The sequence below is a fragment of the Echeneis naucrates genome, chromosome 14 (assembly GCF_900963305.1).
Source record: "Echeneis naucrates chromosome 14, fEcheNa1.1, whole genome shotgun sequence".
NCBI classification, from domain to species: domain Eukaryota; kingdom Metazoa; phylum Chordata; class Actinopteri; order Carangiformes; family Echeneidae; genus Echeneis; species Echeneis naucrates.
In genome coordinates, this window is record NC_042524.1 from 6,063,776 (window position 1) to 6,079,808 (window position 16,033).

General features: G+C 41.6%; 2 protein-coding genes across 2 annotated transcripts; both read left to right on the forward strand.

The window, feature by feature from the left end:
* Window positions 1–885: 885 nt before the first annotated feature.
* On the forward strand, window positions 886–8,895 carry LOC115053894 (LIM domain kinase 1-like). Its single transcript, XM_029518762.1, has 15 exons — window positions 886–1,119; window positions 3,414–3,552; window positions 4,214–4,323; window positions 4,472–4,645; window positions 4,767–4,872; window positions 4,985–5,253; window positions 5,338–5,527; window positions 5,669–5,755; window positions 6,065–6,196; window positions 6,284–6,343; window positions 6,430–6,495; window positions 6,609–6,795; window positions 7,065–7,120; window positions 7,219–7,376; window positions 7,895–8,895. The coding sequence occupies exons 1-15, from the start codon at window positions 995–997 to the stop codon at window positions 8,466–8,468; spliced, it is 2,433 nt and encodes an 810-aa protein (XP_029374622.1). The 5' UTR covers window positions 886–994; the 3' UTR covers window positions 8,469–8,895.
* A 2,723-nt stretch (window positions 8,896–11,618) lies between these two features.
* LOC115054497 (septin-5-like) lies at window positions 11,619–15,796 on the forward strand. The gene is made up of 12 exons (XM_029519747.1): window positions 11,619–11,642; window positions 11,756–12,103; window positions 12,265–12,361; window positions 12,602–12,688; window positions 12,827–12,950; window positions 13,051–13,185; window positions 13,275–13,392; window positions 13,833–13,934; window positions 14,006–14,102; window positions 14,253–14,415; window positions 14,934–15,036; window positions 15,116–15,796. The coding sequence occupies exons 1-12, from the start codon at window positions 11,619–11,621 to the stop codon at window positions 15,185–15,187; spliced, it is 1,470 nt and encodes a 489-aa protein (XP_029375607.1). The 3' UTR covers window positions 15,188–15,796.
* The last annotated feature ends 237 nt before the right edge of the window (window positions 15,797–16,033 follow it).

A 16,033-nucleotide genomic window follows, 5' to 3' on the forward strand; every position in this document is an offset into this window, starting at 1 on the left:
AATCCAGAAAGAAAACCAACTAAAGTAATGAATGCTTACTACAAAAAAAAGAAAATAAGTTAGCCTCACTGCAAAAAAACACAGATGTATACATTTAGTTTTTTTTTTTTTTTTGGAGACATGCATCGCAGCACCACAAACAGCTGTTTCTGTCGGTCAGTTTGTAGGACCTGCACGGTGCATGACAGAAATTCATTAGCTGACAAGATCTATCACCTGAATGCCATAAATTGACTGGCTGGACTAATAATAGAAAATGCCATTTAAATAACCAATGAAAAGTGCACTCAATTGACTGTGTTATTACTCTGGTGGCAAAGTTGCACTCACATGGATAAGCTGAGTGCATCTAGATTTCATACTCAACGGTATCAATGGTTTATTTCTTCTTAGTCTGGGCAGTTCTTGTGTCTTGTGCTCAGACTGAAATCTCCCTCTTTGTGTGTTGTATGTGATGAATAGAGTGCTTTACTGTGGGATCAGGACAGTGCAGTAATTGGGGCATTCATAAAGAGATTATGCCTGCGCTGATGAGAACAGAGCTCAATTCAATACACACTGACTCACTAACACTCAGATACCACCCACTTCTGAGATGAACACAGATTTGCATAAACTCACATGAACATTCATGTAGGTTCACATTTAAGAGTGTGTAAGCTTAACTCTCCTGCACTCTGTGGACTTTGTGAACTCTGCAGAAGAGTGTAACTGTATCTTCTGGAAGTCTACATAGTGGAAGGAACAGGAGGGGGAGGGTGGAGCACAACTTAGCTGGGATAGGTCTGTTTCTCTGCAGCCAGTAGAGGGAGTTTGGCTGGCTGATGTCAGTGGGTCAGTTTTTTCTCACCGCTTCTCTACACATCAGAGAGGGAACTCGTACACACAGGAAGCCTCTGAGTGAGAGGAGAGATAGAAAAAAAACAAAACAAAAACCAAACAACTAAACCAAAAAGAAAACGCCCTCTCAGATGTATGATCCACTCATGAACACATGCAGCAGACAAGCTCCTTTCGTAGCTGGGAGGATAGTTTTCTGAGTGACAGTTGTCTAGACGTGAACAGACAAAGCAGAATGTCACGGCGGGACCAGAGGTTTCGGAGAGGAATGAAAGGACGGTAAGAGCCGCTGTTGTTAATTGGTAAAATATGTTTTGGGATGAAAGAGAAGAAAGTCAGAAAAAGAGACTAAAACTGAACTGTAGCCTGATATCTGTGTTACTTCCTCAAACACAAGTCAACTGCTTCAGACAGATGCATGTGCAACCCGTTGCTTCAAAATTCGCTACTTTGACATCAGTTATCAGTATGTGTATAAGCGGCTTCAGAAACCATAACAATCACAGACAACAACCCAGTCTTAGAGGGCGTGAATGTGGCCAACACAACAATGCAAATCCTCATTTTCGTTTCCATCTGCTTATTTTGATCTGAATCTGTTTAACCCTGCCAAAAACCTTTATACTAAAATCTATATTTTAAAAAAAGCATACAGAAAGAAAACACTGTACACGGCCACATTTACACCACATCCATAACAGTAATGAGGCAGTACCCCTGTAACACAATACGCAATACAATTAGATCAGAACAAATGTTTTCTTTTAAAAACTATTGGGTTTTTTTTTTTTAAGGAAGTTTTGCTGGGTGAAATAGACAGACCAGGGAGGAAACCACGGCAAGAGAATACGTCATTAGATTTTTAACATCTGACCTATAGGTTAAAGGCCTGATCATGACATCTTTGTTTTACATACACCAGGTGCTTGTATAGCCGTTGCTCCACTTTTGTTCACGCAGGGACAGATCGTAGTTCAGAGAGAATTGGTTCCTGAATGGAACAATTTTCTTGTGCCAGATATAAGGAATACTTTTAGGTGGAGATGTTGGGAAATATGAGGAAATGGGTGGCAGTTTGAGAGAGTATAAAATGTCTGAATGCACGCCTGTGCTCATTCAAGGAGTTTCTCAAAACCAGATGTTTGAGCGGAATAACAGATGTGAAACAGAGAGATTCCACATCCGTAGCCAGCAGCACAATAACAAAGACAGAAGGTCAAAAATAATCCTGCAGCTGCCTGATGGTTTTGTTACTTAATTATTTCCTCAGTAATGACGGGCAGCTCGAACAGACCTCTGGCAGTACTTCTTAAACTGCACTATATCACCAGCATTTATTAAGACCAGAGATTTCTGTAAGTAACTACTTACTCCACTGAATGAGCTGCAGTCAACCTCAAGTTCATTATGACGGAATATACCAAGTAATACCTATACATGATAATAATTGAAATTTTCTGTTAACAAATTTCATACTAAGACAAATATTTGTATTTTATCCCATTTAATACTGACCTACAATTACCACAGTAATGAGTTATAGACATTATGAACTATTTTACTATTGATTACTATTTCAATGCAGGTTCATTGTCACGTTAATTCTTTCCCTCCCTGACTTCATTGCCAATATTAAGGCTTTTTGTCCCCTATTGTGAGGGCAGCATGGCATTTACAGTTGAGGCTTGGAGAGAGGAAACACGGAGCTGAACTCTGTCCAGGAAGTCACCTCCCACTCTGGCTGTAGTATTACGGAGATAAGAAAGCAGGTTTCTATTGTACATGTTATATTTCACATTTAGGTTCAAATGGGATGAAGCTAAAAGTTTGTTTACAGATTTTAAAGGACTGAATGTGAGCATGATGTTCTGCATTTTAGGAGCAAGTGGGTTTTAAGTGGTTATGTCATCATGTCTGCACTTTGTTACATTCTCCTTCGTAATCTTTGTGTGGGTGTGCCCATGGGAGGCTGACATTATGCATTGTTTCTGTGAAGACATGTGAGTGGCTGGTGACCCTGGATGATTACTTTTTTTGCAAAAAGCAACTTTGCACTGAGCAGAATAAACTCTTTGCCACAATGACATCAGCATTTTGAGGTCTGTCACACATCATTTAATCTGTCTCCCTGCCTGCAATAATTATTGCTGCATTTCCCCCAGGCTTGTGCTTGAGAAACAGCAGCAGCCTGTTGTCTCAACCTCTTCTTTAAGATCTACAAGAGCATTACATTCTCAGTCAACACAAGCAGGATCAAACAAGTTGAGTGAGGAAAGGAATTAGGTATCCATAACAAAGTATACTATTTGTAAAGAATTGTTTAAATGTATCTATGGTCCAGCTGACCTGGAAATGTTGGAGCTGATCCTGTGTGAGGTGCTCTGACAGTTCTTTCCTTAAGTCTCATGTTTCCATCGTGATGAGGCTCGCGTTACCTTTGCTTGTGCATACCACTGAACTATCTATTGTCATAAAGCCTTTACATCTAAACCTACTCTTTCTTATTTCCTCTTTCTAGCATCTCATGCACTTGATAATGTTGTCTATTGTCTCTGTTCTTTTTTTCTCCTCAGATGTTCTGAATGTAGCTGCATCTTATCTCACTGGTACTATGAAAGAGAAGGACAGTTGTACTGTAAGAAACATTACTGGGCCCGTTATGGAGAGCACTGCCATGGCTGCAAGGATACCATCATGACAGGACTCATTATGGTGCCCTCATAATATCTTTTTAAATCATTAAATGCTAGATACACATACTACATGACTAAATAAGACAAGATTTCCCAACTATGTCCCTCCGCTTGTCCTGTTTTGTTTTTTTGACTAATGTCCCATTATAATTAGTCACAACATTACAGGAAAAGACCCAACATTGCAAATTACCAATACTTTGGCAGATAAGCCTTCCTGTTGTTCTGAAAACATTTTTAACTCAGCCAGTGGTAAATGGATTGACAGCTGGTGGGCTAATTAAAAAATAGCTCCTTTATTGCTCATACAGAACCACCAGTGGCCATAGAAAGAACAACTATGCACACTACATAATAATCATATATTGAAGTATGGCCATTGAATATTACATGGCTTAAAAATCTCAGGATGTTACAACAACTATTCAAGTTTTCAAAGCCTTCCTGCTTCTGGGTTCCCCTTAATATGAAAATAAATGCTTTTGGTCTCTTTCAACTCTCAATTGAGAGGATATCCTCTCAAAACATCCTAACAATACAATTCAGAGCGAGACTGTTTTTACAACTCAGAGCTGCATCTGACCTTCCCAAAGCCAACCCCACTACACTGTTAAAACCAATATTCCCTTTGCCTTTTCATTGTGCTTTACCTGATTATCTTTGCCCCTGTGTTTAAAAAGGTTGCTGGAGAAAAGAAGTACCATCCTGAATGCTTCACTTGTATAAGCTGTGGTATGTTTATTGGATATGGAGATACTTACACACTTGTTGAACACACCAAACTCTTCTGGTAAGTTTGAACGCAAAGGAAACTATGCTAAGTTATTTATGCAAATGCATGAGAGCTCTTAAAAAACAGACAGGAATATTTCTTGGTTATGCTACTTTATTGTTACGCGTGTCCTTCAGTCAGTCTCCATATTATTTCTGTTCTGCAGTGGTCACTGTTTCTGTCAAGGTGTAGTGTCAGCTATGAGGTCCGCCTCTCCACTCACCAAGAGTTCCCACATGGTGGCATTGGTGTCCCTCCCTCCCCATGCAGGTGGTTGGCGCGGCCTGACTGTGGCCACTGACTTCAGCCAAGACAAATGTCCTCTTGTCACTGTAACAGAGTGAGTATCTGGATCTAAGAAGGTGTGGATTTTTAAATGTAATCAGCACTAACCTCTATCTTAACCCAAAAACTGGTCCAGCATTGGACCTGGCTAACCTCCTCTTTTCCATCACCCTCAGGTTAGACCCAGCTGTCCTCAGCCCAGACCTGCTGTCCTCTGTCCACATTGGTGATCAAGTACTGGAAGTCAACGGCATTCCTGTTTGCAGCATAACTCAAGAGGAGGCAAGCAATAATATTCGAAGTATAAATAAGAAATGGAAACAACGCCTCTTGCTCCATGACTTAATACATATAATCCACACAACAAATGGCAATAAACTATCTTTTTCTCTAGATACATCATGTGATCCAGGACACAAGCAGACCACTGCAGCTGACCATTGAACATAACCCACAGTCCTCTGATGGCCTCCTTCCCTCAAAGATTTCCCAGGACAACATCAGCTGTCCTGACCCCTGCACTCGCAACACACTTGCTTCAACTCATAAACTCCCAAGTCTAGAAGAAGAGCCAAGTCCAGGAGCAGAGACAGATGAACCAATCAGGTTAAGCCTCTCACCCCCTCAGCACCAAGGAACAGGAATGCGATCCAGACACATCCTGTAAGTGCTCATGACTGGCCTACCCTGGTTTGTAATTCCCTTCTTTCTCTTTTTAAGTCTATATATATATTTTTTTTTTTTTAGTCGCAGCTGTAGTATAGATAAGTGTCCACTGTCTCCTGGAGCCCTGTCACTATTAACTCAAAAACGAGACATGGTTCGCTCAGAGTCTCTTCGTGTGGACCCTGGAGAACGAACCCACCGCATCTTCAGACCTTCAGACCTCATTCACGGAGAAGTACTTGGCAAGGGATGCTTTGGACAAGCTGTCAAGGTATCACCCTTAGTGTTTTTCCATCGCATTGTCCATTTCCTTTTTAAGTGAGACATTCCCAAAAGCATTTAAATCAACTGCACATGTAGCTGTCGTTTCATTGTGACACTATTTTTAACCAGTGAACTTGTTTTTCTCAAGGTAACACATCAGGAGACAGGAGAGGTGATGGTGATGAAAGAGTTGATAAGTTTTGATGAAGAGACACAGAAGACTTTCTTAAAGGAGGTAAGTGATCATCAGAACAAGACTGCATATGCAAATATAAAAAGCAGGGAAAATATAAACATTTGATACTAAGATTTAGTGGAAATAAAACCTCACACTGCACACATGCACTTACCACTTTCTTTGGGAGACAATACGTCCCTACAAAAAAACACCAAATCACTTGATTCCTATGAAAACCCCAAGCTGATGAGGAAGACATTTCCTCGTGAATGATCCTTCGCCACAAACTTACATCAAGGTTAATTATTTTACCAATCTTTCGTATTGTGATCATTTAAAAAACACATTTCCACTGAATGTGTGCAGGTAAAGGTGATGCGCTGTCTCGACCATCCAAATGTTCTAAAGTTCATCGGACTGTTTTATAAAGACAAACGCATAAACTTCATCTCTGAATACATCCAGGGAGGAACACTCAGAGAGACCATCATAAAAATGGTAAGTCCATGGATAGGTTTTTACAGTTCCTCATGAGTACAGTCAGAGCACATGGGCACTGTATGTTGATGAATAATCTCATTGTAGGACAAGGACTTTCCCTGGAATACAAGAGTGAGTTATGCCAAAGACATTGCAGCTGGAATGGTGAGCTATTCTGTTCAGCAGAAAATAAAACATTCCTTAATCTGGTATAAACTTTAACTGACATATATAATATCGCTCCTTCACAGGCCTATTTACACTCCATGAATGTTATCCACCGAGATCTAAACTCACACAACTGTCTGGTCAGAGAGGTAAACAGCCGGTTCCATCCCATGCAGCTTTTGTTCTTTACGTCCTTTTCAAAAGCAGCAAAAACAGTTCATTTTTAAAATGATCTTATGTTTCTCCCTCTCTGCTCGATTAGAACCAGTCGGTGGTGGTGGCTGATTTTGGACTAGCCAGGCTGGTGGTGGAGGAGAGGAATCAGAGAAGAACATCTTCTATGGAGCGGCCTGCCAAGGGGACACTGTCAGAACTGCGCAGGCCTGATAGGAGGAAGCGGTATACTGTGGTTGGAAACCCCTACTGGATGGCCCCCGAGATGATCCATGGTGAGAGCACAAAGTCTGTGTTTCATTAATTATGGCAGTATCCAAAACGAGTACCCTTAGGGACCAAAGCCCTAGTGTGAACCTTGGTGACCCGATAAATAAGGAATATTTGTCTCCAATCCAGACTGTTCTGGTGATATGAAAGCAAAATGTAAACACCTTTATTTTTTCATCAGAAGCCTAAATTAACTTATGTTAGTTTGAGACTTCCTGTAGTGACTGATGAAAAATATTCAAACGTTTTTTCAAAATTTCTCTGCACCTTTCAGGAAAAACCTATGATGAACGAGTAGACATCTTTTCCTTTGGTATCATGATATGTGAGGTAAGAACCTTTAGGCTGATCTTTTTTGTATTAATCAAGCATCTACAATTCATTTTTAAAGTTGAGGATTTACAGTGTCTTTCTTGGTTTCTCTGTAGATAATAGGTCGAGTGAGTGCAGATCCTGACTTCCTTCCCCGGACAAACGACTTTGGGCTAAATGTAACTGGTTTCCTGCAGCAGTATCACCCCCCACTGTGCCCGTCGGCCTTCCTGCCACTGTCTGTCCTTTGCTGTGACATGGACTCTGATAAACGGTAGGACTGCACGGTTGTAGACCTAAATTTCTACAAAAGCAACACATTTTTTTGCATAAGGTTTATATAAATATTGCACAGTTAGTATTTTGTTGTTTTTAAAGTTAAACTAATGAAAGTGTAGGTAAGTCAGTCAATTGTAACTCTCCTCTGTCATCCCTCGTGCTTCATGATGTGTCAGCAGAGGTTGTGTTGGAAACTTCTATTGTAATATTGTCTTGTTGTTACCTTAACAACTACCACTAAAGCCAGTTCATTTTCTGGTTAGCTGATACAACCAGTAAAGGCTGTACTGCATCAGAATTACTTGTGTATGAGGTTATGCATGGATTTGAAGTTGTATGCATTGAGAGTTCTTATGTTGTTTACTACCTGTATAATGAAAATAATGCTAAAAAATGCATTACACAAATTAACTCTGTTAAGACTTTAATACATAGTTGATTATTAACAGCAGTAATGCATGAAAATTCTTACAGCCTGTAACTCAGATGAGTCTTTGTCCTCCATGATTTCAGACCTTCCTTTTCAAAACTGGAGGAATGGTTGGAGAACCTGCTGATGCACCTGGACATTGGTTTGCCTTTGCTCTCCGAGTTGGACCAACTCCGAAGAGACTTCTGGCAGAATCATAATGACCAAACTCCATCTGACAACCAGCATAACACCATGAATTCTCATGAATTATCCCACTGTTCACAGCCACAAGGACAGAGCCCTGACCACACAGAAGTCAACTGCCTCTCTCAAAGCCAAGCTCAAAACAGCCCACCTGACAGCCATTCAGGTGGCAGGCAGGAAACACGTGACTACCATGACATGAGGACAGAGCAGGACTACACCTGTTTGAGTGGTGACTCTATGAATTGCTCACAAATCAAGACTCTGTGTTGCAGGTCAACAAGCACAGATTTGTGCAAGACTGGAACTGACACCTGTGACCAAAATACATCTTCTGGACAAACACAAGTCCACAACCAGTCCTCACAACCGCTGCAGGTCAACAGCTCACAGCTAAGCCAGTCTACCAGACGCAGGACATGTACAGGAGTGCTGTGGGACGGATTTACAGAGGACAGTTCTTTTCTGTAATTGATAGCCAAGTTTGGACACATCTACAAAGCCTAGTTTTGGGGTATAAAATACAAAATGGTGCCTTCAGAAACAATCAGGAGTGAACTTCGTTTATATGCATTGGACAACCTGCAGTCATTAAACCAATGGATACAGGATTCATAGGGGATAATTTACAGTTTAATGGCAGTTACCTAGTATACTCATATTGCTCTGTGAACCTGTATTCATTAGACAAGATAAAATTAGCAAGAAAGTGTATTGTTTGGGCTCTGGTATCAATTTTGCCCATAAACTGTGAAACACATGGCACTTTATACTTTAAGCTACACTGTATGGGTGACTTATTTATCAGAATGGTGTATTTGTTTTCTGTTAAACATGTTCAGACCACATCCAACATACTGAACTGTGAACATTACATGGAAATGTGGTTAACCTAATAAACAAAATTATACATTTGTATGGCTACATTGTAGTCACTATAAAAAAAGATGCTGCGCATTTGGTACACAGTAGATTCCTCATTTTAGTCTCCGTCTGTTTGAATTTCCCTGCAGCTTCGTCCACAGCCACCAAATCTGTGTGACATCTGAGCTGAGAGGAAATCATCCAAAAATCATAAACAAACATAAGTACAGCCTCCTTTTGGACAAATCCTCTGATCCAAACCTGTGTGACACCTGAGCTGAGAGGAAATCATCCAAAAATTATAAACAAACATAAGTACAGCCTCCTTTTGGACAAATCCTCTGATCCAAACCTGTGTGACACCTGAGCTGAGAGGAAATCATCCAACAATCATAAACAAACATAAGTACAGCCTCCTTTTGGACAAATCCTCTGATCCAAACCTGTGTGACACCTGAGCTGAGAGGAAATCCCCCCAAAAATCATAAACAAACATAAGTACAGCCTCCTTTTGGACAAATCCTCTGATCCAAACCTGTGCGACACCTGAGCTGAGAGGAAATCATCCAAAAATCATAAACAAACATAAGTACAGCCTCCTTTTGGACAAATCCTCTGATCCAAACCTGTGTAACACCTGAGCTGAGAGGAAATCATCCAACAATCATAAACAAACATAAGTACATCCTCCTTTTGGACAAATCATCTGATCCAAACCTGTGTAACACCTGAGCTGAGAGGAAATCATCCAACAATCATAAACAAACATAAGTACATCCTCCTTTTGGACAAATCATCTGATCCAAACCTGTGTGACACCTGAGCTGAGAGGAAATCCCCCCAAAAATCATAAACAAACATAAGTACAGCCTCCTTTTGGACAAATCATCTGATCCAAACCTGTGTGACACCTGAGCTGAGAGGAAATCCCCCCAAAAATCATAAACAAACATAAGCACATCCTCCTTTTGGACAAAAGATTTTGATGCACAGTTTCAGGACACAGCGGATCTGATCTGATCAGATCTGATCTGCTCCACCGGGTTTAGCTGGCTGTTGAGTTTAGCTAGCATTACCTGTGTAAACTCTTATTAAGCCTAAAAATGACCGGAGGCTCCACATTTAATCCTTTCTGTTGTATTTGCCTGCTTGGCACACGTTGTGGTGAATTACACGATGAGTACGGATATTTGTTAAGTCTTCAGCTGTGCACACCGTCACGGACTGTGGTTAGCATACCTTACACAGTATCCTCTAACATCTTTGTTTTTATTTTTGCAGGTATGTGAGACGTTAGTTTTTACAGACCTCTGGTTTTCTCCGATCTTTGATGGCGGATAAGTAAAATAAAATAAAATCCCATGTTTGGTCGCAGGCCGACAGGCAGGCGTTGTCGTCGTTAAAACTTAGCGGCTTCTCTATCATCGAAACAAACAGACATCACAAATACTGCTCCCGTCGGGTAAAAAAAATAAAAATAAAAAATAAAATAAAATAAAATAATAAAGTTTGGTTTGTTATTTTTCCCTCCGAGATTTATATTAAAGTAGCATAAAGCGGTTTGCCGTAGTCGGTCAGTTGCCATGGCAACACAAAATTCCGCTTTTTTTTTTTTTTTTTTTCCCACGTGGCGTTCACTGACAGTAAGGGAAAAATTTTCAATACTCACACATAAAACCGAAAAAAGTCGGGGTATTTGTGAACCATGAAGCATCTGGAATCAACGGTCTGGCAATCTTCTACAATACACATGAGTCTGCACAACAGGGAGAGGAGGCCCGTGACTTCCTTGGTGTTAATTAAAATGAAGTTGCGGCAGTATCCGGTCTGTGTTGGCCGCAGAGAGGCGACAGAGAGCCGGCTGAGCGGTGCTGGCACCTGAACGCCACCTGAGCTGTAGTTTCTGTCGGGAGGCAGCATGGAGCGCATGTCTTCTCCGGTCCGGCTCCGCGGCAAGAAAAAAGGTAGGCTGCAGCATTCACAGCAGTTTCTGGACTGCCTTACTTCCATGGTGTTCCTGCTCACATTTTACTGTCAGCCTATTTAAATGACACTATTTATATAGGCTGACAGTAAAATATTATTATGGCTTATTCAGTATCTGTTCCTACCGATTTAAACCTTTAGTGCTGCATTTAATTTCTACTTCTACTTCTTTATTGGTATTTGCTATAATATACTTGTATGGATTTCATGAAGAGTAACTGCCATATATTTTTTGTTTAAGATTAGAGTTTGTATGAACTATATGGTGTGCAACCTTTCCCCTCACATATGTTTGTGCTTTCCACTCAAAAAAAGCTGCAACTTTCTCAGAAAAAGAGGTGAGACAAATTTATAAAAGAAACTCGGTGATAGTGTTTCTAGCTGTGTGTGTGTGTGTGTGTGTGTGTGTGTGTGTGTGTGTGTGTGTGTGTGTGTGTGTGTGTGTGTGTGTGTGTGTGTGTGTGTGTTGAAGAGTTAAATCTCCAACCCTGCCCCAGCTTGTGAGAGCATTAAAAGTTGGGTTAAGCCTGCTGCAAAGCTTTGTGGGTAATGAGAGCTGACAGGTAGAGACAGTAATGTGTGCGATGCTGTTCTGCTGTCTGTAGATGATGTTTGTGTCCCCACACATGAACATGAGTCGAGTCTCCCTTTGGGGAAATCAGGTTTGGACAGAGGTGTTGTAGAAAAGACAGCACAAATACACACAGAAAAACAAACCATTCAGTCCAGTTGACATATGCAGCTTGATCCTGGTATTTACAAACTGGACAGATGGATGGTATAATTGGATCACAGGTCAGGACTAATTGGGAAAGAAAGGGTGTGGTTAGTCACTAGAATGGTTAAACGTTAGTTCATTTGAATTGTCTCTGTAAAACCATGTGTAACTCTGCCGTCTCTGGTCACAGCTGTCTAGTCTGTCCATCGATGACCAGGAGGACATTCAGTTTCCCTACGCCATGAGGGATCTGCCTCCCGTTTCACCAGGCCAATATGCACCAGTCAATTATGAGGCAGAGGGAACTGGGGCAAGATCCAATGGAGGAGTCCCCAGCCACCCTGGGAGTCCCCTTTTGCCCCGTCCAATCCCCTGCCACGTTGCTGGATCTCCAACAATCCCTCACAGACCAACTAAGTTTCAGCCGCTGCCATTGAGGAGGCCACTTGTCTCCCAGGTTTCTTTGGACTCGCCGCTCAGCCCAGCCTCCCGTCCCCACAGTCCGTGGGGACGCTTTGACCCCTATGACTCTCCAGAGGTCCGTTTCTGTGTGCTTTTTTTCACCTGTGTGTGTGTGTGTATGCCTTTATAATAAGTGTGCGGTTTTTTGTTTTTTTTTTCTATCTGCCTGTTGTTTTTTACCACACCTATTAATATTTACAGTGTTTACATACATCTGTTTGTGTTGTCTGTCTGCAGGATCAGGACAAGGAGTATGTGGGGTTTGCCACTTTGCCCAACCAGGTTCACAGGAAAACTGTGAAGAAAGGATTCACATTTACACTCATGGTGGCAGGTGAGTCCCTTATGCCTGCTTACTGTTTTAGGTTTCATTGAAAATGTTACTGCGACCAAATGTATCAAAACATACAAAAAGAAAGAAAAAGCTTCAGCAGATAAAATCCGATGTCAGCAGACTGATGCATTGCTAAGAAACATCTTATCATTTTACATTAAAGATATCACTACTACGAATTCCACATCTGTCAGCCATGGCTGATTAAGAAGTCATTTCTCTCTCTCTCTCTCTCTGTAGGAGAGTCTGGACTTGGTAAATCCACACTAATCAACAGTTTGTTCCTCACAGACCTGTACAAAGATAGGAGGGTTCCTAATGCGGAGGGTGAGATTACCTCTGTTAGTCCAGCACAACATGGTTCACGTTAATAAAGTAGAAAAGTGCATGTGTGCCGAAAGAGGCCCAGATGATTATGTGATTGTTTGGTGCAGAATGTGACATCAGCTGTGTGTGCTTCTGCAGAACGGATCGCTCAAACAGTCGACATCGTCAAACATTCCATTAGCATTGAAGAGAAAGGAATCAAATTGAGGCTCACCATAGTAGACACACCGGGGTTTGGAGACGCTGTCAACAACACAGAAAGGTGGACTTAATGTTACTCTCTTCCTACACACTTTTTCTGCTGGTCAGGCTAAAATCACAAACTCAGACTCTGCCGTGGTTGTTGTTTCTCTTCGCCACAGTTGGAAGCATGTAGAAGACTACATTGACCAGCAGTTTGAGCAGTACTTCAGAGACGAGAGTGGCTTGAACAGGAGGAACATCCAGGACAACAGAGTTCACTGCTGCCTCTATTTCATCTCTCCATTTGGCCACGGGTAGACTGTAAACATGACTTAGTTCTGCGTGTCAAATACAGCAGCTCCACAATGGGCTCATTTCTGCATGTTTTCTTTCCTCCTGTCAGTCTTCGACCTCTGGACGTGGAATGTATGATGGCTTTACATGAAAAAGTCAACATTGTTCCCGTATTGGCTAAAGCTGATAGCCTGACACAAGCAGAGGTCTGCAGAAAGAAGATGAAGGTATGAGATCATAAACACCAATCCCAAACCACTAGTTATTAAATTTCACTCCAAATCACAAATGTCAGCCTTGTGGAAAATTCTGGGGTTTTCCGAAGCAAGTAGTTTTTATTCTTTCATTTTCACAATGAATTGCTAGAATTCAATAGCAAACTATGTTATAGGAATGTGACCAACACAGCTTTGAGTCCTGGATAGTGTCTTTGGAGTGTCTTTCATCAGATCACTCTTTCCTGGTAAATGGCCACAAGTGTTAAACTACAGACATCCTTGTTGAAAAACGGGTCTCGGTCTGTCTCAACAATTTTATGTGAAATAGGAACATTTAGAGGCTCCAGAGTGAAAATCCACAGATAAAACTCTGAATGCTGCACAGTCAGGTGTTGAAACCTTCTGCTGTCTCTGTTTATCAAACTATATTTTTCACTGTGTCTCTTCAGATCAGAGAGGACATCAACCAGTTTGGGATCAACATCTACCAGTTTCCTGAGTGTGACTCAGACGAAGACGAAGACTTTCAGATGCAAGACCAGCTGCTCAAGGTTTTTCCAGTTCATACCTTGTCTCATCCACTTCCAGCCGGACAGCTCACAGTCTCTCCTTCTGTTGGCAGGACAGCATCCCGTTTGCAGTAATCGGGAGTAACGTTCAAGTGGAGAGCCAAGGTCGCAAGTTCAGGGGTCGTATTTATCCCTGGGGCGTGGTAGAAGGTAGTTCACAGAAATACACATTTTTAACAGTTATTGAAGTGTTTTGGTTTGTTATCAGTTACCTGTCAGCCCCACACATTGTTGCTTTTGATTTCGACGACAAAGGAGAACCTCTCTAACTCTGTGAACTTGTTGTCTTTGCATTGTCAGTGGAGAACCCGGCTCACTCTGACTTCCTGCTGCTGAGGAACATGCTGGTGAGGACGCACATGCAGGACCTGAAGGACGTGACGCGGGAAACGCACTACGAAAACTACAGGGCGCAGTGCATCCAGAACATGACGCGCCTGGTGGTGCAGGAGAGGAAACGAAGGTGGGTGGAGGCAGGATGCACATGGTCACTGTTTGACTGAGTCAGTGATATTCTTTTTCTGCATTTGTTTATTTAAAACATTTTAATTGATCATTTTGGGCATAGAGGGGAGGCAGAGATGAGCCACACGAAGCCCTTACCAAGAATCTTTGACTTGTAATGGGTTTTTTATGAACAGTATATTGTCCATTTTTTTTATTTACACATTGAGTATATCACTTCTAGTTTATCAGTGGCAGCCACTAATTTCAATCCTGACGCGTTAGTTTGTTTGTGATAATGTGACAATCTACAACAAACACCAGCCAGTGTTGGAAAATTAAAGAGCAGCTGCAGAAAACAAGAACATAGGAAGCTTTTTTATATATATATATATCCCTGAAAACGTCTTCAAGAACATTTCAACTTTGGGATTACATTCTTCCACCATGTCCTGAGATACTTTCATTCATTCACTCACTCATCTTCTACCATCTGTTTCTGGGTTGCATGTATGCCGGTATGAATGTGGGTTTCAGTCTGCGGGAGAAGTATCGAGATGGAGGTGAAGGAGATTTTCCTCTGCCGCTGGCTGTCGTTGATGGTGAGAAGGAGAGGCTTATCTTTGAGAAAGACGAAGAGGTACATTTCTCTTCCTCGCTCGCTCATTGATACACTTTCTCACAAAGGTGATAGCCACTCACTTTTTCTGTCCCTGCAGCTGAGGAGGATGCAGGAGGTGCTGGAGAGGATTCAGGAGCAGATGCAGCACAGCCAGACAAGTGGCTGCTGATTCTCTCGTAATCGCCTGCGAGAGGAGACAAACATGGAGTGCCCGAAAGTTTATGAAACTGTTGCAACTATAAATGTATACAAATCAAATGAGCCATGTTGTACTCAGGTGCTTGGCTGATTGACAGTAAGTGTGGCTGGACCTGTAGTTCTAACGATGAAGTGATGAAGTAAATGTTTTTTCGGACCTAGAAAGAGGATATGAGTAATTGGTTTGCAGTCCATACTCCCGAATTTCAACATGTCTTGCACAGAAAGCAACCTGTTCCTTAAACATAGTTTCAATCACAAAAATAAATCCTGCTAATTCTAACACAGCAAATTTGTTTGCTGGAAAGCAGATTAGGGTTTGTCTTGTAATCCTGTACTTGTTACAGTGTTACATGTTACACGAGGTAGCTGTGTTGAGAAGCTGCATAGTCTCTACTAAATTATGATTATACCAACACTCAACGCCCCATTTGAAAGGGAGTTAACCCTAAAACAACCTCTACGGTTCAGCATGTTCCTCCAGGTTTGGCCTCCAGATAAAGATCAGAGCAGCTTTGGAGTAAGTATGAAGGTCTCTGATACCTGTTAGAAGGCGGCGCAGTCACACAAACTCCCATCCAGCCAGAAGAAGCCCGGTCCAGCCTTAGGCAGGCGGCAGGGGGATCCATTCAGTGGCTGTCAGATGCTCCACTCCATCTGCAGACAGACACATGTATTAAGCTGCCACAATTCATTTCTTTATGATGCAAGCTTTGTTAACTTTGATAAAGACAGAACACTACCATCTAGTGGTCATTGTAGTGATGTTGGGACATATTTCTTGATTTATTACTTTTGATTGATCTTTTTTTTTTTG

Bases quoted from the DNA above. Each gene is read 5' to 3' on its own strand.
- LOC115054497 (XM_029519747.1), top strand. From the start codon at position 11,619: ATGGATGGTATAATTGGATCACAG. The intron at 11,643-11,755 runs GTCAGGACTAAT...CTCTGGTCACAG, and splicing joins ATGGTATAATTGGATCACAG to CTGTCTAGTCTGTCCATCGA. The intron at 12,104-12,264 runs GTCCGTTTCTGT...GTCTGTCTGCAG, and splicing joins ACCCCTATGACTCTCCAGAG to GATCAGGACAAGGAGTATGT.
- LOC115053894 (XM_029518762.1), top strand. From the start codon at position 995: ATGCAGCAGACAAGCTCCTTTCGTAGCTGGGAGGATAGTTTTCTGAGT. The intron at 5,254-5,337 runs GTAAGTGCTCAT...TTTTTTTTTTAG, and splicing joins ATGCGATCCAGACACATCCT to TCGCAGCTGTAGTATAGATA. The intron at 6,344-6,429 runs GTGAGCTATTCT...GCTCCTTCACAG, and splicing joins AAGACATTGCAGCTGGAATG to GCCTATTTACACTCCATGAA.